Source organism: Rhinolophus ferrumequinum, chromosome 4 (genome assembly GCF_004115265.2).
Source record: "Rhinolophus ferrumequinum isolate MPI-CBG mRhiFer1 chromosome 4, mRhiFer1_v1.p, whole genome shotgun sequence".
NCBI classification, from domain to species: domain Eukaryota; kingdom Metazoa; phylum Chordata; class Mammalia; order Chiroptera; family Rhinolophidae; genus Rhinolophus; species Rhinolophus ferrumequinum.
The window spans coordinates 53,541,918-53,569,312 of NC_046287.1; the positions used below are offsets into that span (position 1 = coordinate 53,541,918).

Genomic DNA, 27,395 nt, shown 5'->3' on the forward strand with positions numbered 1-27,395 from the left:
TGAACAACTCCCCCCACACGGCCAAATCTGAATCTATATTGGCCTGGTGAAATCTGCTTGCTCCACTCTGCTGACTCCCTGGGACCCTGCCCCACCCAACTCATGCTCTACTGGAAGCACTTTCAGCAGCAAAAAGGCAGCCTCAGCTCAGCTTGTGCACTGCCAAAGGCAGTTTTGGCAGTGGGCAGACAGCCCCAGCCAGCAAAGCCGTCTTTCTTGGACAGCTCTCAGGGGTCCACAGGCCCCAGGTGGGCAGCGGCTAGCCTCAGTTTGCTCTGAGCCTTTTGCTCAGTGGCTCCAGGCTCAGCACTGGGGCCAAAGCTGAATCTGCATTAACCTGGTGAACGCCACTCGCTCCACCATGGTAACTCTCTAAGACCCCGACTCACCCAACTCCTGTACTACACGAGGCTCTTTCAGCAGCTGAGCCTTACAGGTAGCTGGCAGGTGGCAGCAGGCCTCCCAATGTCCTGGCCCTTTTTCAGAGCTGCTCCAGGCCCAGAACGGGTGGCAGACAGCTTTGGTTCATAGCATGGCCTCTCCCACACGCCTCCTGGTCCAGCACAGGCAGTGACCAACCATGGATCGCATTGTGGCTCCTATCAGGTAGCCTCAGGCCAGTCTCAGGCAGTGGCTGACCTTGGCCTTCATGGGAGACCCTCCAAAGAGGCACCACAACCAACACACCCAGAGGCTGGCTTCAGACCACAACAGAGAACCATCCAATTAGCCCCACCAGTGGCACAACCAAAGGGTGGTCTTGTCAGGCACCAGAGCCCACTAGACAAATCCCACTCCATAGGGTCAGTCTCTGCACAGCAGTTTGTATACTGTGGGCATGGCCACTCTTCACAGCCAGTCAGCCTGAGGATCAATACCACCATGCACTACCCACACAAAGGATACTCCTGGAGCACCTGGTGAAGGTGATCAGGGATATTGTGCAACTGGCCTCCACAGGGCACCTACTATATAAGACCACTCGGCCAAGACTGAGAAACCTAGTACATCTACCTAATACATAGAAACAAACACAGAGAAGCAGCAAAATGAGGAAACAAAGAAACATGTCCCAAATAAAAGAACAGGAGAAAACTCCAGAAAAAGAACTAAATGAAATGAAGGCAAGCAAGCTACCAGATACAGAGTTTAAAACACTGGTTATAAGGATGCTCTAGACACTTAGTGAGAACTTTAACAAAGAGATAGTAATCACAATAAAAGACACAAAAACTATAAAAAAAAAGAACCAGTCAGAAATAAAGAATACACTAGAGGGAATCAACAGCAGATTAGATGAAACAGAGAATCGAATCAGTGATTTGGAAGATAAGGTAGCAGAAAACACCCAATCTAAATAGCAAAAAGAAAAAAAAGAATTAAAAAAAAATCAGGATAGTTTAAGAGACCTCTGGGGCAACATCATGTGTAACAACATTCACATCATAGGGGTAACAGAAGGAAAGAAAGAGAGCAAGGGATTGAGAACCTATTTGAAGAAACAATGGCTGAAAACTTCCCCAGCCTGGTGAAGAAAATAGACATACAAGTGCAGTAAGCACAGAGAGTCCCAAACAAGATGAATCCAAAGAGGCCCAAACCAAGACACATCATAATTAATAGGCCAAAGCTTAAAGACAAAGACAAAGTCTTAAAAGCAACAAGAGAAAAGCAGTTAGTTACCCAGAAGGGAACTCCCATAAGACTACCAGATGATTTCTCAAGAGAAACTTTGCAGGCCAGAAGGGATTGGCATAAAATATTCAAAGTGATGAGAAGCAAGGAACTACAACCAAGTTTATTCTACACATCAAGGCTATCACTTAAAATTGAAGGCCAAGTAAAGAGCTTCCCAGACAAGAAACAGCTAAAGTTCATCAACACCAAATCATTATTATGTTAAAGGGACTTCTTTAATAAAAGAAGGGGGGAGGAACATAAATATGAATAATAAAAAGGCAATAACTATCTACTTATCAATAATCACTTTAAATGTAAATGGATTAAATGCTCCAATCAAAAGACATAGGGTAGCTGAATGGGTAAGAGAACAAGATCCATACATACGCTGTCTACAAGAGACCCACTTCAGGTCGAAAGACACGCACAGACTGAAAGTAAAGGGAAAGAAAAAGATACTTCATGTGAATGGAAATGAAATACTGTGTTTCCCCGAAAATAAGACCTAGCCGGACAATCAGCTCTAATGAGTCTTTTGGAGCAAAAATTAATAAGACCCAGTCTTATTTTACTATAATGTAAGACCAGATCTTTAATATAAAATATAATATAATATTATACTGGGTCTTACTTTAATTTTTGCTCCAAAAGATGCATTAGAGCTGACTGTCCAGCTAGGTCTTATTTTCAGGGAAACATGGTAAAAGCTGGGGTAAAAATACTTATATCAGACAAAACAGACTTTAAAACAAAGGCTACAATAAGAGACAAAGAAGAATATTACATAACGATAAAGATATCAATCCAACAAGAAGATATAACCCTTGTAAACATTTATGCACCCAACATAGGAGCACCTAAATACATATAGCAAATATTGACTGACATAAAGGGCGAGATTGACAGTAATACAGTCAAAGCAAGGGACTTTAACAACCCATTGACACCAATGGATGGATCATCCACACAGAAAATCAACAAGGAAACAGCGGCTTTTAATGATACACTAGACCAGATGGATTTAATTGATATTTTTAGAGTATTTCACCACAAAGCAGTATTTCAAGCACACATGGAACATTTCCTAAGACAGAACACAAGTTAGGCCATAAATCAAGTCTCATTAAATTTAAGAAGATTGAAATCATATCAAGAGTCTTCTCTAACCACAATGGTAAGAAACTAATACACACAAATCAAAAACTAATACACAAATGCAGGGAGGCTAAATAACATGCTACAAAACAATAGATGGGTTAACAATGAGATTAAGTGAGAAATTAAAAGGTACCTTGAAACATGTGAAAATAAAAGCACAATGACTCAAAATCTATGGGACATAGCAAAAGCAGTGATAAGAAGGAAATTTATAGCAATACAAACCTATCTCAAGAAACAAGAAAAATGTCAAATAAACAATACAACCTTACACTTAAAGGAATTACAAAAAGAAGAGCAAAGGCCAAAGTGAGTAGAAGGAAGGAAATAATAAAGATCAGAGTAGAAATAAATGAAATAGTCTTAAAAAATAATACAAAAGGTCAATGAAACCAAGAGATGATTCTTTGAAAAGATAAACAAAAATTGATAAACCTTTAATCAGACTTACCAAGAAAAAGCGAAAGAACTCAAATAAATAAAATCAGAAATGAAAGAGCAGAGGTGACAATTGACACCACAGAAATACAGAAGATATGAGAAAATACTATGAAGAATTATATGCCAACAAATTGGACAAACTGGAAGAAATGGATAAATTCCTAGAAACATACAATCTTCCAAAACTGAATTAAGAAGAAACAGAAGATCTGAACAGAGTGATTACTACAAACAAAATCTAATCAGTAATCAACAAGTTCCCAACAAACTAAAGTCCTGGACGACATAGCTACATAGGTGAATTTTACCAAACATCAAAAGAGAACACCTATCCTTCTAAAACGATTCCAAAACATTCAAGAGGAAGGGAGGCTCCCAAGCTCATTTTACAAGGCCACTATTAACCTGATTCCAAAACCAGACAATAACACTACAAAAAAAAAAAGAAAATTATAGGCCAATATCCCTGATGAACATAGATGCAAAAATACTCAACAAAATATTAGCAAATCAAATTCAGCAATACATTAAAAAGATCGTACATAATGACCAAGTGGGATTTAATCCTGGGATGCAAGCTTTGTTCAATATCTGCAAATCAATTGCTTTGATACACCACTTAAAAAAATGAAGGACAGGGGTGGCCGGATGGCTCAGTTGGTTAGAGCGCAAGCTCTGAGCAACAGGGTTGCCGGTTTGATTCCCACATGGGCCAATGAGCTGCACCCTCCGCAACTAGATTGAAGACAACCACTTGAGCTGAGCTGCTGGTGAGCTCCCAGTGGGCAGCCAGTGGCTCAGTTAGTTAGAGCATGTGCTCTTAACAACAAGGTTGCCAGTTCGATTCCCACATGGAATGGTGGGCCGTGCCGCCTGCAACTAAGATTGAACACGGTACTTTGAGCTGAACTGCCACTGAGCTGCCAAAGGGCAGCCAGATGGCTCAGTTGGTTAGAGCGCGTGCTCTTACCAACATGGTTGCCGATTCGACTCCCGCATGGGTTGCTGTGCTGCGCCTCCTGCAACTAAAGATTGAAAATGGAGAGACTGGAATTGGAGCTGAGCTGTGCCCTCCACAACTAAGATTAAAGGACAACGACTCGACTTGGAGCTCATGGGTCCTGGGAAAAACACTGTTCACCAATAAAAAATCCTGGAAATACACACTGTTCCCCTCCCACAATAAAACCTTTAAAAAAAAATCTAAAGAAAAGAATAAGTGAATGAACTAACCAGAAACAGTGTTGGAGACAAAGAGGAAAAACTGAGGATTGCTAGATGGGCGGGGGGGGGGGGGGCGGGTGAAGGGATTGAAGGGCAGTCGGTGACCACAGGATGGCCACGGGGTTTGAAAATTAATCTGGGGAACGTAATTTAGCGGTTACCAGAGGGTAAAGGGGTTGGGGGTGGGTGATGAGGGTAAGGGGGATCAAATATATGGTGATGGAAGGAGAACTGACTCTGGGTGGTGAACACACAATGTAATTTATAGATGATGTGATATAGAATTGCACACCTGAAATCTATGTAATTTTAATAACAATTGTCACCCCAATAAATTTAAATAAAAAAATATTCTTAAAAATAAAAAAAAATGAATGATAAAAATCATATGATCATATCAATATTGACAAAATCCAGCATCCATTTGTAATAAAAACTCTCAGCAAAGTGGGAATAGAGGGAACATACCTCAACATAATAAAGGCCATATATGACAAACCCATAGCTAACATCATACTCAATAGCAAACAGCTAAAAGCATTTTTCTTAAGATCAGGAACAAGACAAGGATGTCCATTGTCACTATTTTTGTTCAGTACAGTATTGAAAGTCCTAGCCACAGCAATCAGACAAGAAAAAAAAAATACTAAAAGACATCCCAATTGGAAAGAAAGAAGTAAAACTGTCATTATTTGCAGAATACATGATACTATATAGAAAGAACCCTAAGGGTCTACCAAAAATTTATTAGAACTAATGAATGAATTCAGTAAAGTAGCAGGATAAAAAATTAATTTTCAGAAATCAGTTGCATTTTTATACACCAATAACAAACTATCAGAAAGAGAAATTAAGAAAACAATCCCACTTACAATTGCATCAAAAAAATACCTAGGAATAAATCTAACCAAGCAGGTAAAACATTGAAGAAATAAACTGAAGAAGATAAAAATAAATGGAAACATATATCGTACTCATGGACAGGAAGAATTAACATCATTAAATATCCTTACTACCCAAAGCAATCCATAGATTCAATGCAATCCCTGTTAAAATACCAATGGCATTTTTCACAGAACTAGAACAAATAATCTGAAAACTTATATGGAACCACAAAAGATGCCGAATAGCCACAGCAATCTTGAGAAAAAAGAATAAAATTGAAAGTATCCCACTACTAATATCAAACTATAGTACAAGGCTTCAGTAATCAAAACAGCATGGTACTGGCATAAAAACAGACACGCAGATCAATGGAACAAAATAGAGAGCCCAGAAATAAACCCATGTCTATATGGTCATTTCATCTATGACAAAGGAGGCAAGAATATACAATGGGCTGAAGACAGTCTCTTCAATAAATGGTTTTGGGAAAACTGGACAGATACATGCAAAAACTAAAACTAGACCACTTTCTTACAACATATACGAAAATAAACTCAAAATACCTTAGACTTAAATGTAAGACCTGAAACCATAAAACTCCTGCAAGAACACATAGGCAGCAAACTCTTCGGAACATTGCTCTTAGTAATATTTTTTTCTGGTACATCTCCTCAGGCAAGGGAAACAAAAGAAAAAATAAACATATGGGACTACATCAAACTAAAAAGCTTTTGCACAGCAAAGGAGACCATCAACAAATCAAAAAGACAACCTACTGAATGAGCGAAGATATTCACCAATGATTCAACCAATAAGAGGTTAATATCCAAAACTTACAAAGAACTCATACAACTAAATACCAAAATAACAAACAATCCAATTTAAAAATGGGCAGAGGACCTGAATAGACATTTCTCCAAAGAGAACATACAGATGGACAATAGACATATGAAAAGATGCTCAATGACACTAATCATCAGAGAAATGCAAATTAAACCTCAATGAGATATCAACTCACACCTATCAGAATGGCTAACAATAATAAATAAACAAACAGCATGTGTTGGTGAGGATGTGGAGGAAAGAGAACCCTTGTGCATTATTGGAAGGATTGCAAATTGGTGCAGCCACTATGAAAAATGGTTTGGAGGTTCATCAAAAAATTAAAAATAGAATTCCTTATGACCCAGCAATTCCACTTCTGGGTATTTATCTAAAGAAATCCAAAATACTAATTCAAATATACATGCACCCCTGTGTTCACTATGCAGCACTATTTGCAATAGCCAAGATACAAAAGCAACTTAAGTGCCCATCAATAGGCCATTGGATAAAGAAATTGTGGTACATTTATACAATGGAATATTACTCAGTCATAAAAAAACGGAATTTTACCTTTTGCAACAACATGGATGGACCTAGAGGGTATTATGCTAAACGATGTAAGTCAGACAGAGAAAGATAAGTACCATATGATCTCACTAATATGTGGAATCTAAAGAAAATAAACGAACAAACAAAACAGAAACAGACTCATAGATCCAGAGAACAAACTGATGGTTGCCAGATGGGAAGGTGAAAAAGGTGAAGAGATTAAGAAGCACAAATGGGTAGTTACAAAATAGTCATGGGGATGTAAAGAAGAGCATAGGGAATATAGTCAATAATGTTGTAATAACTATGTATGGTGCCAGGTGGGTACTAGACTAAGCAGGGTGATCGCTTCATAAATTATACAAATGTCTAACCACTATGCTGTACACCTGAAACTAATATAAAATAATATTGAATGTCAACTATAATTGAAAAAAATGTAAGAACGAAAAAACACTATTCAAGCTAGTGGTTGTCAGATCTACCTGCAAGGCTATTAGTAATGAGAAACTCAACCTAATGATTTTGTCATGCACAGCTTTCAAGTTAATACTGAGTTCCTCAAATTACACATTTTCATACCATCCAGGACCAGAATAAGTTGCATTCAAGTTTGGAGTTGTCTCCTCGTACTTACTATCCATCACCTGTCATTCTGACTGGAGGTCACAAGCAATTCCGCTCAGATACAGCAACTCAAACTCACGTCTGCATTTTTAACATGATGTTTAGACATATTGGAAATATCAGCTGATCTTACTTCCTCTTTGTGCTCTGACACTATTTAAGAAGAGAATTGCCAATTAAGGGATTAAGTTTATTAAGGATTATTTCTATAATTATTTCCCACCAAAAAGGCTCTGTAATATCATACATTTCATCAGAGATTTTTACGTTATTTCCACCCCCATATCAATAGCTTTTCACAGTTGCAAGATGTACAAAACATCTCAGGTGTTACAAAACAACATAACGATTAGACATTTACACCCCTCACAAAGTGATAACCCCACCAAGTCTACTATCCATCTGACATCATACATAGCTATTACAGTACCGTTGACTATATTCCCTACGCTGTATTTTACATCCCGTGACTATATATATGAAGTCCAGTGCCATCTGACACCCTACAGTCTTTACAACATTATTGATTATATTATCCATAATGTATTTCACATCCCCATGACTATTATGTGACTACCAATTTGCAGTTCCTAATCCGTCAACCCCAAGTGGAATCTAGAGACGTGTACTTTCAATTGTCTAGGACAATTGGCCAACACATTCTGCCAAGAACCTATGTTTTCTTTTTTTAAGCCACTCAATATTTTCACAGAAACAGGCTTCATGTTTCTGATCCATTTGTCTCTACTCGCAAATTAGATTGGTTTTGCCCAGGGAACCTGGGAAACCTTGGTCTTTGCAATAGGACTTCAATTTTGCCAAATAGCATAACTCAACAGAAAGGGGCTCAAGTGCTCATCATGACGAGAACTCCTCCAGGTTTGAGTAAATGTTGAACCTAAGAATACCAACTCTTCATTTCTGGGTGCTGCTACACATTGCAGCAGTCTTCCCATAGGAGTTGCAGTATACAATGAGGGTGGCATGACCATTTGTCCTTTGGATCTAGAGGTCCTCAAATGTGTCCCTGCTGATTACATAAGCATCCCTCTTTTGACTGTTTGTCTCAAGCCTCTTCACACAAGGTCTTGCTGACTTGGCCATAGAGCAATGCAATTTTAAGGGAAAGGACAATATTCTTGCATCATCATTGTTGTGACACATGCCATTCTCGTCAAAATCATGAACACTGTAGCAACACGTTTGCTTTCTGAAGTTTCCATTCTTCTATCTGGTGTTTCCACATCTGATGCCTCTGTTCCCCCTAAATCCAAGTTGTTTTCCCATAGTTAGCTAGCTTTGCATAATTCCCAGGGCAAAGAGGAAAACCAAGCTAACTTATTTCCTACTCTAGAGGTATTTCAAAATGTCTAATTTCTATAGACATTGGAACAACCCTGAATATCTGTTAGTCTCATGAATTTATGTTAGAGATACGAAGTAGATAATATTGCCTACAGAGGAATTCGGTTCTCTTCCTTATATTTATAACTTAACAGAGTTGAATTTCTGAGGTGAGCCATTCCTAAAACAGCAAAGAGAGACTTTTTTTTAGATACTTTCTACTTCAACATGAAGGAAGGCCAAAATTGTTTGTATTAATTCCATAAACTATCTTTGAGGGCAGCAATTCTTGCCTGTTTTGTTCCACAGCCTAGACTAATACCTGGCACATAACAGGTGTACAATAAATATTTATTACATGAATGAATGTATGAATGAATGGATACCATTAATTATATCTATAGATAACATACTCATGCATGCATTCATCTAATAAATGTGTATATGTTACAGATGTACATGTATGTATACGAGTATATGCATACATAAGTTAACTGAAGACACTTAATATACAAAAAGCCCTAACATTCTATAAGATCAATTTAAGATAAAAATGTATAAATAAGACTCATTTCCCTAAGACATGTAGAGTCCCTTGTAGAACTACTCTTTATCTAGTGATATAGAGCTAGACTATTTTTAGGCTTTTTAATGGATAAACATCCTCAATCTGTCAATGTGTTTGGATTGTTCTCTTACACTCTCTCACTCCATGGCTTTCTGACCCCAACCTAAGGTGAATTCTAAAATGGGTCTCAGCGGAAAATGTTTATGTGGCTGGAAGCCCCACCTCTGGTGCCCCATAGACATTGCCTATCGTGAAATATGGCCCAAGGCAGACAGAGATGCAGAGCTGCCAATGTAAGCTTAAACTTGGCAACAGGTGAGATTTCTATGAGTGAGCCACCACTTGGATCTGTCTCCACATCGGCACACACACCAAAGCAGCTCACTGATCCCCATGACTGACCGACTTCAGAGGGATTTATTAGGAGTGATAAATCACTAAAGATGGGGTTATCCTCTTCAGTCAGACCCATCAACTCTGGACTTAGTTGATGCATTGGTGGGAAGTTACTAGAGTCAATAATCAGACTCCAAGAAATCGCATGATTTGGAAGGCTGAGGAAACAGTCCTGGAGTACCTCCATTTTTCATGCTAAGGAAGAGATGCCCTTTCCCATTTTACCGAGGTCAGGGAGAAAGGTCTCAAAGGTGATTCTCACTTTTGCACAATGTCTCATTAATCTACGCTCTTTTCACATTAGTCACTACCAGGAAGGAATCTATGGAAGACACTCCTCTTCTGAGTGTCTATAAAATACCAGCTGTCAGAGTATCTCACAAGAAGTTGAAACTGTGCTAATGCTGTCACTTCCTATATGAAATCACTACAATGTCTTTCATTTCAACTTGATTCTGTTAGTTTTAATTTTGTCATGCTTCAAAGCCCCGTTTTCCATCTTGGAATGTTTTAGGGGTAGAATTATACCCTTAAAATTGTGCAATAAAAACATATTTAATGTGTGTGAATATCATTATAATCCTATATTTGTAAATTATTCAAGAAGTTTATTTCATTTTAAGGGATGAAATACATGTAAAAGAAAAACATTTTTTAATCAATGTAGTTTTAGTTACAGATGAATATCAACAATATAATGAAATCGATAATAAAAGCTAACATTTCTTGGACTCATGCTATGTCAGTCACACATGTATGTGCTTTACGTGTATTATCATATGTACTATTTACACAACAATCTTTTAAAGGAATAGTATCATTACTCCTATTTCACAGATCAGAAAACTGAGGCACAGAGAGGTTGAATAGGTTGCCCAAGGTCAAATAGCTTCTTGTTGGTAAATCAAGAATTCAAACACATGTGGTCTGGTTCCAGAGTCTGTGATTATATGATGCTTTTTTTTTTAATTTATTTTTTAAATTTATTGGGGTGACAATTGTTAGTAAAATTACATAGATTTCAGGTGTGCAATTCTGTATCACATATGATGCTTTTTTTAAAGAGTCAGAACCTAAGTAAAAACTTTTTGGGCAAAAAGCGAACAGTGAAAGTTTTAATTTTTCAATACAGCATTTATTATACCATTATTAGAATTATTCTAACTTCTGACCCTGAGTGAGTACTCAACACACATTTATTGAACAGGTTTCAAATGCCAAAATCAAGAAACTGAGTTATCAGCATATTAATTTGTGCTATGTGCTTAAATGAATTCTTAGCCTTTTTGTTTTATTTTTATTGATATAAAAAACATTGGGACTTTGGTTATAAATTTGGCTTCTAGCTTAAACCAATGCCCAAAGTTATATATGTTTTAAATGAATTATCTACTCAAGAGATAAAAACAAATACGTAACTCTAGTAATATATTAATGGATGATAACTCCGAAAATATCTAAGGTCAACAAGAAATAAAAAATGATTAATTGTAGAATCCCAGTAAAAGCCTGAATTCCAGAATGAAGAAATACAGTCTTATTATTTTGAGACATTTGTGAAAACAAAATCTAATTACTACTAAGGCGCCCAATAGCTATTTGTTCAATGTTGCTTTAACAAACTGATAAAAAGCATCTGTTATTAGCATGTTTACATGCAAAAAATGTTTGTAAAAGGAATGAATGAGGGATGAACCAAGAAGACTGGCTGTTGCACATGCTATGTAATAAGCGGCGTGCCCTCCCGTTTATCAGTGAATAGTGTGATTCTGAACCAAGTTTTGTACTATCCAAAATCCATCTGACCCAGAGGCTGAACTACCTACATTGTGGTATTTTTTCCCCATCACTGACCCATTTTCCTGTTTTGGCAAGTTCATCTTAATTTTACAGGCTATTTCCTGACCAAAATTTAGGAGTTATTTTAAACCGCTAACCCCAAATGGTCTTTAATCTCCAGGATATGGATTTGGCCATAATAAGATGCAAAACAGAAATTCCTCATTCAGGGGGCCAAGTGGCCAAGGCACAGAGAGGGTGGGTGAAGGTGGGCGCTGCAAGAAGTTGAAGTCATGTGATGGGAGTCTGGCCTCACAAACCCTGACTGGGTTCTGCCCTGGGCCAGCCTCAACCATACAGTCTCAGCAGGTGCATGGGAATGAAGGGAGCCACTAACAATGGCAAAATCTGACTTTAAGTACATAATCATGAGAAACCTCATGTCCCATGTCCTGAGGTGGAAAGGAGGACCACAGGGCACCAGGATCTTCTCTCGGCACCAGCTGTCCCCACTTCGTACCTATCAAGCCCTCTCCAAATTAATTCACGAGCATACTTCTAGAACTTTCTTCCTACTCCTAAGCTTCCCAACAGCACCACAGAGCTGGAACTGGAATTGCCAGCAGTAACAACAACCAATAAGGAAAAAAAAGATAATGAGAGTTGGGAAAGTCACTTTCAATGCAATGGTTCAGCTTCTATTTGAGTCCACACTCATGTCGCAGAACAGCATGTTTATAGCTCACATCCATCAAACAGTTGCCCCTGTAAAATGAAGAAAATGAACAAGGTCTATAGTCTTCAAACCTACAGTATCAACATCACCTGTTAGAAATACAGTTCTCAGGTGCACCCCACAGCCCCTGAAGCAGAAATTCTGGCAGTGGGGCTCAGTATCTATGTTTCATCAAGCCCTCCAGATGATTCTGCTGTGAGCTCAAGTTCAAGAACTACGGGTACAGGTGACCTTTTGCGGTCTTCTCCAGCTCCAGGATGCCTTCATGGTATAATTACTTTGCTATTTATTCCTCAAAATGTGTTTTTAATTTAACAAACAAAACAGTTCCTGGCACAAAGACAGCACTGTATAAATGCTTCACAAATATTCGTTTGTTGAATCCTCATACATGTTCTCTAAGCGGGACATTATTTTTGTCCCCACTTTACAGATGAGGAAATGTGTGCAGAAGGAAGTAGGTAATTTGCTTGCAGTTACACGGTTATAAGAGGCACAGCTGGGATTCAAACCAGCACCCATGAGCTTAACTGCAGTGCCTGCTTCCCCATGCACAACAAATAGGTCACTGGACTATTTTTCTCTCTAGATGTATTTGAAACATTGCAATTGTCTTTCCAAGAAGTTGTGTGTACATCTCCCTTTAATGCAAGCTTCTTAGAGACATAGACATTTCTTTTGTCTAGCTAATTTTAGAGTCCTTGGAATTAAGCTGAACCCTCAGATAGTACATGACTTTTACTTAAGATACAATTAGATCAAGTATTTGCCAAATGGACATTAGAAAAAATGGACCAAACTATAGTTCTGTGGCCTTTTTTCCCTACTAAAATCTTGTACATCATAGGTAATAATGATAATAATATAATAATAATATTACTTTAACTCAAGTTCTAATGCAGGAATAGTCTGGAACTAGCAAATAAGTTTCACACAACTTAGTAATAACTCTGCAACATTAAAATGTGTTACTGTATTCGTTTAAAAATTCTAAAATGCATCTTAAAAATTAAAGCCCATTAGGAAAAGGAGTTGCCTGTATTTTAAAATGACATTTTAAAGCTAATGCTCTTGGATGTTATGGAAGTAAATACTCCGGTGCTCAAAAATAAGTCATTGGTTTAATCTGGGGAACGTAATTTAGTGGTTACCAGAGGGTAAAGGGGTTGGGGGGTGGGAGATGAGGGTAAGGAGGATCAAATACATGGTGATGGAAGGAGAACTGACTCTGGGTGGTGAACACACAATGTAATTTATAGATGATGTGATACAGAATTGCACACCTGAAATCTATGTAATTTTACTAACAATTGTCACCCCAATAAATTTTAATAAATAAACAAATAAATAAGTCATTGGTTGTATAAAAAAATAATTTTGGATTTTAGCGGAAATTTTTATTGTTTTTTTAATATTACAAAATATGCTTACTTTACAAAAATACTGTTAGAGATGCAGCAGCCAAGTCTCCCTCTGATTAAAATATACATTAATATTATATCTTAATAGAAATTAAGGAAAAATACCGAAATAGTTATCATTGGGTTTCTTTGCAATATTCTGAAACAGGAAACCAATACTGACTTAGTACCCTCAAAAATTCCCCTTATGCTAAATGCTAACTGTTAGGTCAGATTTATCTTTCAAGTGAAGACACACGCTACCACATACTGTATTTACCCGAAAATAAGACCTAACCGGAAAATAAGCCCTAGCAGATTTTTCAGGCTGACATCCCCTGAACATAAGCCCTAATGCTTAATGTAAGCACAACTTAATGTAAGACCCGGTCTTGTTTTTGGGGAAACACGGTATCACTAAACTCTGAACCTTCTTCATCTCCAGTTATGTGACTGGCTGCTAGGAGAAGTTTGTGCAGCTTTGGAAACGTTGAGTTACACAACCAGAAACACTGGGTTTTGTTCTTCATAAAGGAATATGTTTATTTTCTAAAGCTGAAACTGAATAGAAACTTTTAACAATTTTTATTAGATGTTAAATACAGGAATATTGTCTCCAAATATTCTGCTGAGTTGGACAACATTTATTTAATCAGCTAAACTCTCTCTGAGTGAGTATACAAATGGCTTCTCCACTTGTTGGTATATTTGGTGAAATGGGAATAGAGCAATTAACATCAAGTTGGATTCTTCCAGTTCACAGCTGGTATCTCTTGCTGTTATCCCAACAAGAAATGCCCACAGTACACTAAGACATTTATTTGATAATAAACAATAGTAATTCCAAAATTCTGAACAAGTGTTGACTCCAAGAGCAATAAAAGATGAAGAGTTTAGATAATTCTCTTTTATAAGCAAGAGATACACAAAAGCCCACACGGCATGTAGTACATTGTTTTCATATCTGATTTGAACACTTTGCATTTGTCTTTTACTTTACCACAATTCAAGCAAGCTTTAAAACTCAGATAACATAAAATGTTCTTAGAGTGGGCAGATTAAAAACCAAGTGTAGCAAAACTAGGAATATTACTAAACCACGGAATAAACTATTTACGTAAAGAGTTCAGCACTGTATATATTTCCAAGTTGTGTTTAGTCTGTGATGGAATGTCTACTCCAAATTCCAAATTGAGAGGAAACACCTTCGTTTGACATTACTTTTCTCTGTGTTCCTTAAAACTACCACAGGGGTCAGTAATGTAACAGAATCTCCGTGAGTCAGCACACATCTCCACTGGTACTCTCTCAGGGGTCCTAGGCAAATGGCAACCAGAAACATGAAAACTAACTATAAGCAATTAATGGTTTCCCTCCATGTGTCAGACTCTCCCCCAGACAGTGGGGGCATTCTAAAAAGAAGCTATGTCCTCCAGCATCTCATAATTGTCAGGGATGTCGGACTAACATACATAAGACAACATGACCCCAGTCACATGGCAGAAATAACACCCAACATTTCTTGAATGCTTACTTGCTTCAACTTCACTGAGCAACTGGAAGATTTCCGCAGACACTGTATTATCCTCATTTGATAGATTAGGGACCCAAGGCTCAAAGAGATTACACTGCTCCACTGAACACAGAGATTAGCCCTTCATGATAATTACCCATGTTGCACGTTGGGGAGTGGTGATGATGATGTGTCAATATAGGTTCATCATTTATGACAAATGTACCACTCTGGTGAGGGATGTTGATAATGGGAGAGGCTGTGCTTGTGCAGACATAGGGGCTATATGAGAAATCTCTGTACCTGCTCTCAATTTTGCTTTGAACCTAAAACCGCTCTAAAACTAAATACTTTATTGAAAAACAAATGAACAAACCCCACCCAAAGAGATGAAAACCTTTGGCCAAAGAGATGAAAACCTTTGGTCAGATAGTAGGCAGCCATTGTCAGATGCTGAGCAGAAGAATCATGTGGTCATAGACTGGATCTCTGAAGACAGACTCATGACAACGTGAGGAATGGCTGGAAAGAACACAAGGCTGAAAGAAGGGGCAGGAGTCAGGAGGGTTTGTGGCAATCCTGGCACAAGGTGAATAGACCTAGAATGGGGTCATAGCCATGGAAAGAGAAAGCGGGGGTAGGGGGGAGACTCTATGACACATGTAGAAAGAAGGGTAGACCTGATGACTGAGTGACATGGAGGATAAAAATGAAGGAAGGGTGAGGCCTCAAGATGAAGTCACGGTCTCTAGGCCAAGCATCAGGAAACATGAAGGGTGCCAATGACCAAAATGGGAGAGTTGGGAAGGGCAGTTGGTCTGGGTAAAAGTAAGCTCAGTTCTGGATACATTTGCTAAGTCTGAGATCAAAGCAGGTACAAGTTCCATGGGAACATGAAGATACTAGACTGGAATTCAAGAAAAAGGTTTGGAATCACCTTCATGGAATGATAACAAATCATGGGAGGAAATCTCCATAGGTGAAGAGGATTAGAGAAAAGAGGGAAGCCTGCTGAGGCCTGTTCCCATGGTTTACCCACACTGAGGGGTTTGGAAGAGGAAGAACAGCAGAGAGGTAGAAGAAAACTAGGATAGACTTATGTCACAGGATTAAGACCTCAGGAGAACAATGGAGGGGAAACACAGGATGGAACCAGCTCACTGTGTATCAGGCTATAAAAACATGAACCCCCAAAGTAATTCTTACAGTGTTAAACTCCTTAAAAGAAATCGACAATTGAAATATGTTCTGGTTTACATCCCCTTTCATTGTATGCATAAGAATGGTAGGAATACGTCTTTTGTATTGTTCCATAGTTGACATTTTTTAGTGGTTGTTTAATAATAGCAGGAAGAACAATGCTCTAGTGATATTATTTTAGGCATTCTATTGTTGCTTTTGCTTACTCTAGCCCAAGAACTCAAAATACCAAATCTGCTTGAGACATTTTAATGAGGTCAATCTTTTTTCAATTTCTGGAACAATTGTTATAACAAACATTGTATGCTTCATCAAAACAAGAGTTGTAATTTATGCACTTCTTGATGCTCTCCTGATTTCTAAAAGGTTTTGTCTTAGAGCGTCACTTGTGGGTTCAATTTGTCTGCAAAATCTTTACCAGCTCTTAACTAGATAACTGAGCTTGTTAAGTTACCGCCATTCTTACCAGTCCCAAGAAATTTGCCAACAGTCTTGTTAATGAATAATGGAGGGTTTTGTGACTTCCCTCATGTCCTTGCCCAAGTGAGGGTAGGTTTTCTGGGTCAGTTCCTAAAGGCACTCCCGCGTAGAATCAGTCACCCATGCTGCAAGTCTCCAAACATTCCACTGTATCTGCAGCCTCAAGAGAGAGAACACCACCAATCCCAGGGTCCCCCCTCAGAGCTGGGTGCTTCTTATCGCTGTTCTCTCAAGACCTTGCCCTCAGTGTCTCTCTACCCGTCTAGGACAAAAGTTCAGCTACCAAGATTGCTGATAACAGAAACAATGACATCTTGGTATCTCAAAGGAGGGAAATTTAGGGTCATCTTTAAATGCAAAGACCCTTAGACTTGTAAAAGGACAGGTAGAATTATCATACCCCTGTATGATGCCCCATAGAGGCACATATAAAAATAATATGCTGCGTTTACAATTCCTACTTCTTCCTTAGATTTAGAGGTAAGATGTCTTCCCAGAAGTTTCCCTGAGTTCCCCAAAGCTAGTTTAGATACTCCATGGTCCTTGGTCTATCTTGATTATAGCATTTACCAGTATAAGTTGTATTTGCCTGTTTCTCAGTATTTCGCTCCAAACTGTGACTTTCCTGGGGGCAGAGAGTGGGTCCCACTCACTGCGGCACGGCCAGCATCTGGCAGAGTGCATAGCATGAAGAAGTGCTCAGGGCGCACGTGGGGAATGAAGGAAGGTAGGGATGGATTCCTGGGAGCAGAGGCAGACCTGCCAGGGAAATTGAGGCATGGAGCTAATGAGTCCTCCAAAATCATCTCCTTAATGAAAGGAGACACAAAATTTAGGATCCTCTTGTTCCTAAAGCACACTCTTCTGTGTATATGTGACCAATACATACCACTAATAATTTCATAAGCGTGCACTCTTACACACATAGTTTATGTACATTTATCTTCTGGTTGGTATTAGAGATGCTTCCCTTCACCCTGGTCCAATTCTATATGTAAAGAGCATCATGATTTCGATTGTGTCTCATCCATCTCACTCCCGGGATACTGGGTTCTCACATTGCTGTCATGAACAGGATAGATATTGGGACTAAATCAGAAATCAGCCTTCTCATTTAAATTCCATTTCCAGCAGAACATGGTCCATACTCAAATGGACTTAAATCTCACTTCATTTGAGTTCTAACTCATTCAGTCCCAGGAGTGGTGACTCATAGTCTGGAGATGCCAATGTCGCTAGGCAGGCATCACTACACTTCGGGCAAAGTTCACATTTCTGATCCTGAGGAAGAATTTGTGAAGAAGCGTCACATGGACCCATTGGAGGGAGAAATTTAGAGGCTGTGGAAGGAACCATTCATTCAGCTCAGTATGACTGCATGACTGAGAACACAGGGCACTCACTCCACGATAACTCTATGAGCACATTTTTGTCTCAGCCTGCACGCTGTTCCTCCTTTCTTGCCTAAGAAAGAAAAGTTAGGGATGGGCATCATGGGTAGGAGTGGCCAAACTCACTGGCTTAGAAAGACAATCCATCCACTAGTAAATGAACAGTATAACCATAGCATACCTGGTTAAATGTAAAATCAAACAGCATTTCATAAGAAAAATAAATAAGTACAATCTGTGCCCAGTATCTAGTAGGTGATGTTTGGGCACACAAATGCAGGTAAACTGTGATTCAGATACTTCAAAGGGGCAGGTACTCCAAGAATCATTTGTGTTGGCCTCTCAATGAGGATTTGATTGATTTGAAGCATCTTATCATTCAAAATGTATTTTTAAATGCTATTTTGCTTGGATCAATACTGAAGTTATTTCAACTTTTTGGTGTACCTAACAGCTGACTTTGGAAGGAGGTAAATGAAACAATGTTATCGCTGGCATGAAAAGTGAGACAAATTTTTTAATTAGCCAAATATTATTTTTGAATGGATTTTCTTGTACACCCATAAATCATATGCATCTCTCTGTAATTAAGCCAGGAAAAATACAATGTAATGATAATATGTATTAAGTGGTTATCAGAAGGTATCCACATGCCAGATCTCTTAAAATACTATGTGACATGAAGGACAGGGCAAAGCTAGTGAGTAGGAATATACTTGGGCTTTAGAGAATAAAGGGAAGTAAAAACCCAAGTCAACAATGAGTTTGATTTCCCAGGTAGGAACAGGAGTTTCCATAAGTGAGTGGCTCATTCTTTAAAATCCTGGCTATTTGAAAAGTTAGCTCTTCAGATTAGCTTTGCTCTGCTAATATTATCAATCAGAAAATCTAAGTCCAAACAGAGGTTCATATTTCCAAATAGAGAACTTTCATTTGCTTGCCATCAGGTTTAGCAATCTCTCCTTGGAAGTATTAAATTTTTTCGTCAATATTTCTACACCCAAATAAACTATTCTGGAGCCTCCTCTTTTGAAAGTCTTTTGTCAACATCACTGGAGAGTTTAAATAACTGACTACAGACGCTGGACTGGGAGTAACAATCTGAAGTTAATTGTGAGTGTAACCATTAGTCCCTTCAACACCCAATGAAGGCGCTGCCAACAAGGAGTCCAGCGCTCTGTGATGAGACATGTGCGCACACTGACAGTTTATTCTGGTATATAACAGTAATAATTTATACATGATGAAATAGAATCGGTGAGTATCATTCTTCCAGGAGAAAATTTTTAAAAATGAACAAAAAAACAACAAAACAAAACACCGAAGACAGAGCAAGATTAGGATTTGAAACAGTAAAAGAGTGAGAAATGTGGCAAGTAGCAAAATCATTTTTAAACATTTGGTGGGGGGGAGATAATGCAAAATGTGTTTAGAAGCCACACCTTCCTGGGGTTTTGTCTACGAGGCTTTGACACTGTGGAACAGCTGAGGTCTTTATTCTGTCTGAGGGGAAGGAAAAAAGGAAAGAACAACAGTACATCAAGGACAGTCCAGAGCTGGAAGCCTTTACTCCTGCAAACCCAACTCCCAGCTCCTTTCCGGGCAAGCACATAGCCGGAGGAAATGAAAACTAGGAAAACAATTTGTGCATAGAACAATGAGATGCAGTTTCATTTTGGTTTCACACTCAAATATAAATCTGGTTATAATTTTTTTTAATATATTAATAAAAGGCAACGAGTTGAGTAGAGTAACTTTTTAAAGCTGCACTGCAGAAAAGCCCCACTTGGGCTCTTGAGCGTGTATTAGCGACAGAAAAGTCGTGGGAAAGCAAAGATACAGCTGTTTCCAGGCAAACGGCCCAGAACTGTTCAGCATCAACCAACAGTCTCCAAAAATCTAGAGAAACACGCCCAAAGAGACTCAAGGCACATGTGTGGGGTTCCGAGCAGCGTGGGGCGCGAGTGTCTATCCCTCCCGCCGCCGACTCACCCAAGCACCCAAGGCAGGTGAAGGCGGCCAGCCGCTGTGCGCCCCGCGGTGCGAGTTCAAATCCCGCTAACTCCCAAGCACACTCACCCCCCACGGTGCGCACCAAGTTCTGCACACTTGCCCACGGCCCTGAGGAGTCCCGTAACTCGCCCCTACCCAGCCCACAACAAAGGAGACTCCCTAATGGATGCGCGATCTCAGCCCACAGGGATCATCAGGGAGGACCGGCCTGAAGAGTACACCTGGCCGTGCCAAGCGCGACCCCGGAGGGGTGGGCGGAAGGCTCTGGCTAGGGACAAAGGGGCAGCGCGGCGCGCCCGGGGCGCAGGACCGGACGCCGGGTAGCCGGGCCGGCCGGGACTCACCTTCGCAGCGGCCCGGCTGCGCTCCTCGTGGAGCAGGAGAGCGGCGGGCAGCAGCAACAGCCAAACGCCGAGCCGGGGCCCCATGGTGGTGCGCCCGGGGCGGCGGCGACCCGCGGGTGGCGGCGGGGGACGGTGGCCGGGCGCTCGAGTGCCGCGGCGGGCGGTTCACTCTCGGAGGGCCCCGGCGCTAGCGCAGCGCAGTCCCGGGCGCGGCGGCTTGCGGCAGAGACCTGAGCGCCGCCAGGCGAGCTCCCCAATTTGTTGGCCCTGCCCCCTCCCCTCGGCGGCGCGCGTGCGGCGTCTCAGAGGGGTGGATTCTGCCGCGCGGGTAAGAGGCGGCGGGAGCGCGCGGCCGGAGGATTGTGGCCGCCGCGCGCCTGGACGCTAGGTCTCCGCATTCCTCACCCACCCGCTGCCTCTGCCGGACCCTGAGTCCCGGCGCTCGCCGACTGCGAGCCCCGAGGCCCGCGGCCCGGGAGCCCGATAGAGCAGCGGCGCTGCTGTGCCGCGGCCGGGCGCTTCTGGGGGACGGAAGCCGGGCCTGAGGTGAGAGCAATCCCGGGGACAGACCCAGGCCGAGGGCACGAACTTGGGGCGCCCTGTGCACTCTCTTAGGAGTGGGAGCGGGGATGGGGATCAAGCGGCCGCGGCCAAGCAGCACCAACCAGGGCCTAGATGGGAAGGCTCCCCTTTCTTCTGTCTCGTGGTGGGGCGGCTCTCCGTCACCCCCGCAAGGAGGTGTAGGCGCACGCCACTCCCGGGCGTCTCACAGAAGGAGGCGGCGGCAGGGATGCCTCCCTCCCCAGCAGCCCCTGCTAAGTCCGCTTTGTCTCTCCCCTTCCAGGCTAAAAAGGACCAGCCGGATCCCAGAGTGGCTGGACTGGGAGCATGGATAGAGACCAGTGCGCGGCGTCTAGCCCTGCCCTGCGGCGGTGAGCGATTTTCTGCGGTGCCCGCGTGGGTCTCGCACGCGGAGCCCTTCCTTGTAACTTTCAGGAATTGCCAAGCCGGGCCGCACGCTCATGGCGCTTCTCCTCCCTCTCCCATCCAGGTGGCTGCTTCTGGGGACTGTGACAGTGGGACTCCTGGCCCAAAGCGTCCTGGCGGTAAGTCCTGGCTCCCGTTCATGGGCTTTGATTCGCGCGCCCGAGAGTGGTTGGGACACCGAGTGGCCTTGACAAAAGGCAGCTCGTGCGTGTTCACCTGAACGTGTGTGTGTGTGTGTGTGTGTGAGACTGTGTGTTCTCCTTCAGCCCCTATCCAGCCCAGGTTCTGAGAAAGCTTGCTTTCCTCCAGGAACTGAGGTTTGCATTCCCTTGGGTTCCCCCATCGTCAATCCTGGGCCAATCCTGTGCGTTACTGGCTTAGGTCCTTACACGGGAGCCAATAATTAAAAACGTAGCCTGCAGCATCCTTTTCCAAGAATTAGGCAAAGCCCCAGCCTTAGAAGTGAGGGAAGACTGTCAGTCACGTGGCAATGAGGCGCAAGGATACAGGTTAGAAATGTTTTCGTAGAACTCAGAAGCTGGTGTCTAGGTACTGCACTGTCCTTGGAAGACTTTTCTTGTTCTTTTAAATAAGAGGCTGGGGGGAGGGGTGCAGGGAGGATGGGCGGGGCAAGGAGGAAAACAAGACAACATTGTACTTCGTTTGAACCATTGTGAGAGAACAATGGCTGAAAACTCGGTTTTCTCCCAACGCTTTCATTGCCCCTGGAAGAGCCAGGTTGGGAGCCGCGTTTACTGTGTGCCCACCCCTGACCCCAGAGCAGCCCTGACATTTAAGGCAGCTCTGTCAATATTGTCATTGCACTCGTGATTGCAGTATGGGATTTTATAAATTGTGTTTAAATAATAGGAGCCACTTTTACTGAGCTTTATTGTAATATGGCAAAACGGCCACAGGTTTGGTGGGTCTCTTGGGTTGAAGACACAAATGTCTAAACTGGGACTGAAAATCAAGGGGACACATTGGTGTCCCGGACCCCACCCTCTCTGTACTCTGTGGGATGGAATAGGATTTCTGTAGCACCTGATTTCCATGGGATTCCTGCTGGAAATTCCCTCTTTCCTCGAGAGTTCTCACTCTGGGTAAAGTGCACACACAGGAACAATGGGATGCTGTATCCGAGGTGTGATTTAAATTCTCTCATTTTCACATTGTTCTATCCTCATGTAAAACAAAGATTTTAGAGGCTGTGGGGGAGGAAGAACTACCCCAGCTTGGAAAAGAACCTTTAGCCTTACTTTTCTGCTGTCTTCTGCTCCAGTTCAGGGAGGGCCCAGGTTGGGAAGTTAGAAAGGAGGCCAGAGACTTTGACTGGAGCATTCCGAGTCAAAGTTTTCTTAAAGTTCAGGTCCGTCTCTTCCTTTCTACACATCCTAATGTAAGAAGGACAGAACCTGGATATTTGTTCCTTATGGGTCTTTATGCACATATGACATATAGGACTTGGCCCAGAGTTACACACACACACTCAAAGAAGGACGAGGTTTCTAGAAGGGAAAGCACTGAATCCTGTTTAGCGCGCGTGCATTGGCTGTTCTGTCTCCCACACCCCTGTTTCCCCTAGAACCACTTTTGTAATATCAGTGTTTTCCTGCCTGAGGACTGTGAGAGTCTGGGAATCTTACCTGGGACTGATCCCAAAGTCAGTGAAAGGGCTTCATGTCAGAAGACCTGGGTCCTAATTGCAGTTCTACCCAGCCTCACAAACCTGGAGGTCCAGGTTTCCACACTTTGAACAGAAAGAGAGTACCCACCAGCTTTTTACAGAGGTCAATGCCCTCCTACATGTATTACCTCTCTGCCTTCCTCCAAAACTCTTAGATGCTGCCAACTCACCTGAGTCTCTTTGCTCTCTGATCCTTGGATGGGACCAAGAGCATTTATTCTCAGAGTATAGTCCTTGGAACCTTACATTCACCTGGTTGGTTACAAATTCAGACCTCTGGTCTGCATTGTAGACCGCCCTTCTGATTAGACTTTCTGGGGTGCAGCCTGGGAGTCCACATTACCATTTGATGTCAAGTTCGGGAACCACTGAACTAGAGTATTGTGTTGGGAGGCAGTGGGAGTCACTTGCCAATTTATTTCATGTCCCTATAGATTCTAAATCTATAAATAAAAATGGATAGATATTTCTGAGTTATTTTACTAGAGACGTATTAATATGTATTATTCAACAGACATGCAAGTTGTGATGCTCAACAATGGATCTTCTACTTATTAACTTCTTATGACCACTGGTTTTAATAGCTGTTACTCATGAAATTATTCCTTGATCTTTAGATATATATATTCATTAAAGTATCTTTTTTAATTTTAAGTGGCAAGTTCTGCTCCTCCCCTATTTGTGTGCCATGCTCAAGAATCCTGTCTCGTTGCCTGTTTGTATCAAGGATTCTTCCCAGGGCTAGATCAATTTAGTCAAAACAGCTGTTCATTGTTGCTTGAAAGCTTTAGAGCAGAAGCAGCTACAAATGGTTAGTGAGTTACTTAATGAGTACTTCCTATATGTTAATTTGTGTGTTTTAATACATCTGAGCCTCATAGGAAAGTACATCTATGATAGAAGCAAATATTATCACCCCCATTTTACAGATGGGAAAACAGAGGCACAAAGAATTAAAACAACTTGCCCAAGGTCTCTCTCTGTAAGTGGCAGCTGTGGGATTTGAACCCAGGCACTTGCCCACTGCCTTAAGCTTCCCAGGGTCGGACCGTAAGTCAGTACTAGTGAGGGTGCTCCTGAGTTTCAGTATTTGAGTCTTCTGGTTGTGCTTTCTCCTTGATCTTAAGCGTGACTAACAGAGTAAAGCCCACACACTGGAAAAGGGACCCCCCCCCCCCCGCTCCCGGTCCCGCTGCTTTGCTTTGAAGAGCAAGGGAGAAGCAATATGATCAGGTGTCCCAAAGGAGAAAAGCAAGCAGAAATCCCACTGGGCAGCCTGGGCTCAGGACCCAATATAGACACAGGTTCTCTGCGTGTACAACCATGGGCAGCATTCACTGTTGTCCAGGTTGCCTTTCCTGAGGGTGCCATGCCTTGAAAGCAATGCCAAGGTGGCCAGCACACGTGCAGGGGACCCTTCCTAAAAGGCAGTGTAGCATAATGGCTACCGCACTCGGAAGGTAGGCTGCCTGGGGTTCATTCCCAGATGAGCTGCTGCCTACCCGTGGCACTCACCAAACCCCTGTGTCCTGGTTACCCCTCTCCTGCAATGGGGATGTTACCAATGGTATCCACCTCTAGGGTCAGGGGCTATCAGATGAATGGATGCACGTGAAGTGCCCTGGAGTTTGTGGCACAGAGCAAGGCTTGAGGTATCTATTTGGCCTGTGTCAGGGAAGGTTCCCGCAGAGGACAGCACGCTCGTAACCTTCAAGGAAACTTAAAAGCGCTCACCGCACCCATTCTGAGCATTGTTACTTATCTCAAGAGATAGGACAGCAGTCTTGCAGATTTAAGAGACCAGTCCTGTGTGATTCTGGGAGAAAGAGAATTCCAGAGAACAAAGACCTTCCATGCCTGAGATTAAATATGCTGGGGGCTGGGCTGACCTCATGACCTCAGCTGGAGAGACAGGGTTGCACACTTTAGATTCTAGATATCAGGGTGCAGCCCTGTGCACCCCAGGAAATGTTGGCCTCCAAACTGCTTTCAGCACCAGATTCAGTTTCTAGAGCCCCATACCCTGGAAAATTCTCTTGCTGCTCCTGCAGGTTGCCACTTTATTCCCACCCGCACTCCCAAAAAAGAAAAAGAAGCAACAGCAGCAGCAATGTATTCTAAAGTTTTTATCATCTCCTTTGTCATGCGGGGTCTCTGGTCCCGCTCTCCACATAAGAACACAGGACATGGTGAGGCCAAAAAGGAACACCCACGGAGCCATAGGTAGGGGAGCCATACCACTATCCTCTCGCTGGCAGCTGGGTCGGACACACAGGAAGCAGAAGCCACATTATCCACAACCTGCCGTCCACTTCTCTGCCAACCAACCTCGCTTGCTAGCTGCAATCCGCCGTGCTAACTGCAGTCCACGCTCACCACCCACCATCTTCTTGCTAGCCCCCATTTACTGCTAGCGTAGCCACAGCAGTTATATTAGTGGCCAATGGCTCACTGGTTACAGCTGACTGCCAACTAGCCACAGCTGATGGCCATCTGATCACAGTTGATGGCCATTTACTACCTTTCCATGTGAGGCCGAGAGCCTGGAAACTGCACTCCTGGCTCTGTCCCCACATCCTTTCAATTAGCTTATTGATAATTTATGAAAAATGTATAGTGCTAAGATACTCGCGATGCTCTATTTAAGAATCACAGAGAACAGTGACAAGCATGTCTCCAGCTCTCTGTAGGTGATTAGAGCAGCCCTCCCTGACGGCTTGTATGAGTTGGCTGCGGTAAATAACACCAGGGACTCATCATAGCCTCCCAGAACTAGATTAAGGTACGAGGGTGAATGTGGGGAGCACAGCTCTCGGACTGCCACTGGGTGCATTTAGAACCAGAGAGAGAGAAAGAAAAAAAAAGAAATTCAAGTAAACAGCTCTAGGATAGACAAAGATTTTGCTAAAATAATAAAAATCAAAGGATTGTCTGTCTTTCTAGAGAGAGGATTTTTAAAAATGGGTGAGCAGCTTCAAGTAAATCATAGAGAAAAGTTGAGGACAAATGAAAGGGCAATGGTTTTTCAACATTATGCTGATAATGAAGATGTCACTATATAGAAGGCGGTTTTGAAGTGTCTTGTTCTTTTCATCTGAGAAGGAATATTTATCTTTGATTAGGGGAATTCAGAGAAAGCTCTGAAATTGGCCTCTCACTGTATCTGCTGGTGATATTTGTTGGCCTTATCACCACCCCTGAATGTGGTAGGTAAAGTCTGGAACCCCGGCCTTGGCGGATTCAGCTTATAAACCAGGCAATCTCTGCAGTAGCTTGGGGCTTCCTGGGCCAGTGACTACCTTACCCCCGCCTGGCTACTAACTGGCTGTTTGATGCCAGCCAGTGGCAAGTCACTTGATGCCTTGGTTCTAGGGCATGAGGGAAGGTTGAAGAAGAGCTGTTGTGTGGTTTCAGTGCTCCAGGCCGTCAGGCTCCCCAGGTGAGCTGGAGACTCACAACTACCCCAACGCCTTCCGTGAGCTCAGGCGCCAGAGATCAGCTGGTTCTCACTCTTCCCAGCTGTAACTTTGGGAATAGGAATGCTTTTCCAGGAAAGCATTTAGGCTGCTCCAGGATATGACTTAAAAATAAATATGCTGCATCAAGCTTTTTATCTTCAGGGTGTGAGAAGTTTCTGGAATTCATTGAATGGTACTTAATCAGCTGAGATGAGCGAATGGGCAGGTTATTTGGTGGTTACCTGTTGCCACTCCTCTCGTATTTACTCTCTCAGTTAATGAGACTCTCCTGGGACAGGTGAAGGCCTGAATGACTCACCAACCTGGATTTTACTGGCTTCCCTGGGGTGTGATTTTTCTTTTGATTATCCATGAAAGAAGAAGGGGATATCTAATCTTAGGGAGACCGGTGGGTTTCTCCTTTCTGGTCCATGTGCTCAGATAGTGAATTCCAAAGGAAGTGCAAGTCTCCAGCAGCTCCCCCTGCAAGCTCTGCCTACCCGCTGGCATTGAGCCCCTGAGTGCAAGGATCTGGTCTCATGTGGGTACCTCCCCATCTCCCGCCACTCCTGGGCAACTGCTTATGTGCACTGTGCACTATTAGCATGTGTTCTGTTAGCTGCCTTGAATGAGGCTGCCTTTTGAAGCAACAATTTATTTTGTAAAACAAACAAACAAACAAAAAAACCGCCCCTCTAAATGCAGTGCAG

General features: G+C 42.1%; 2 protein-coding genes across 2 annotated transcripts in view; one reads left to right on the top strand and one right to left on the bottom strand.

The window, feature by feature from the left end:
- The window catches only part of COL4A1 (collagen type IV alpha 1 chain), a 147,169-nt gene extending 126,404 nt beyond the window's left edge, over window positions 1-20,765 (bottom strand). Inside the window, exon 1 of the mRNA XM_033105156.1 lies at window positions 20,554-20,765. Within this exon, the coding sequence (XP_032961047.1) occupies window positions 20,554-20,637 (84 nt within the window). The 5' untranslated portion in view covers window positions 20,638-20,765. The remainder of the gene's footprint in view (window positions 1-20,553) is intronic.
- A 132-nt stretch (window positions 20,766-20,897) lies between these two features.
- The window catches only part of COL4A2 (collagen type IV alpha 2 chain), a 181,916-nt gene continuing 175,418 nt past the window's right edge, over window positions 20,898-27,395 (top strand). Inside the window, exons 1-3 of the mRNA XM_033105154.1 lie at window positions 20,898-21,099; window positions 21,398-21,485; window positions 21,605-21,659. Coding sequence (XP_032961045.1) covers window positions 21,442-21,485; window positions 21,605-21,659 — 99 coding nt within the window. The 5' untranslated portion in view covers window positions 20,898-21,099; window positions 21,398-21,441. The remainder of the gene's footprint in view (window positions 21,100-21,397; window positions 21,486-21,604; window positions 21,660-27,395) is intronic.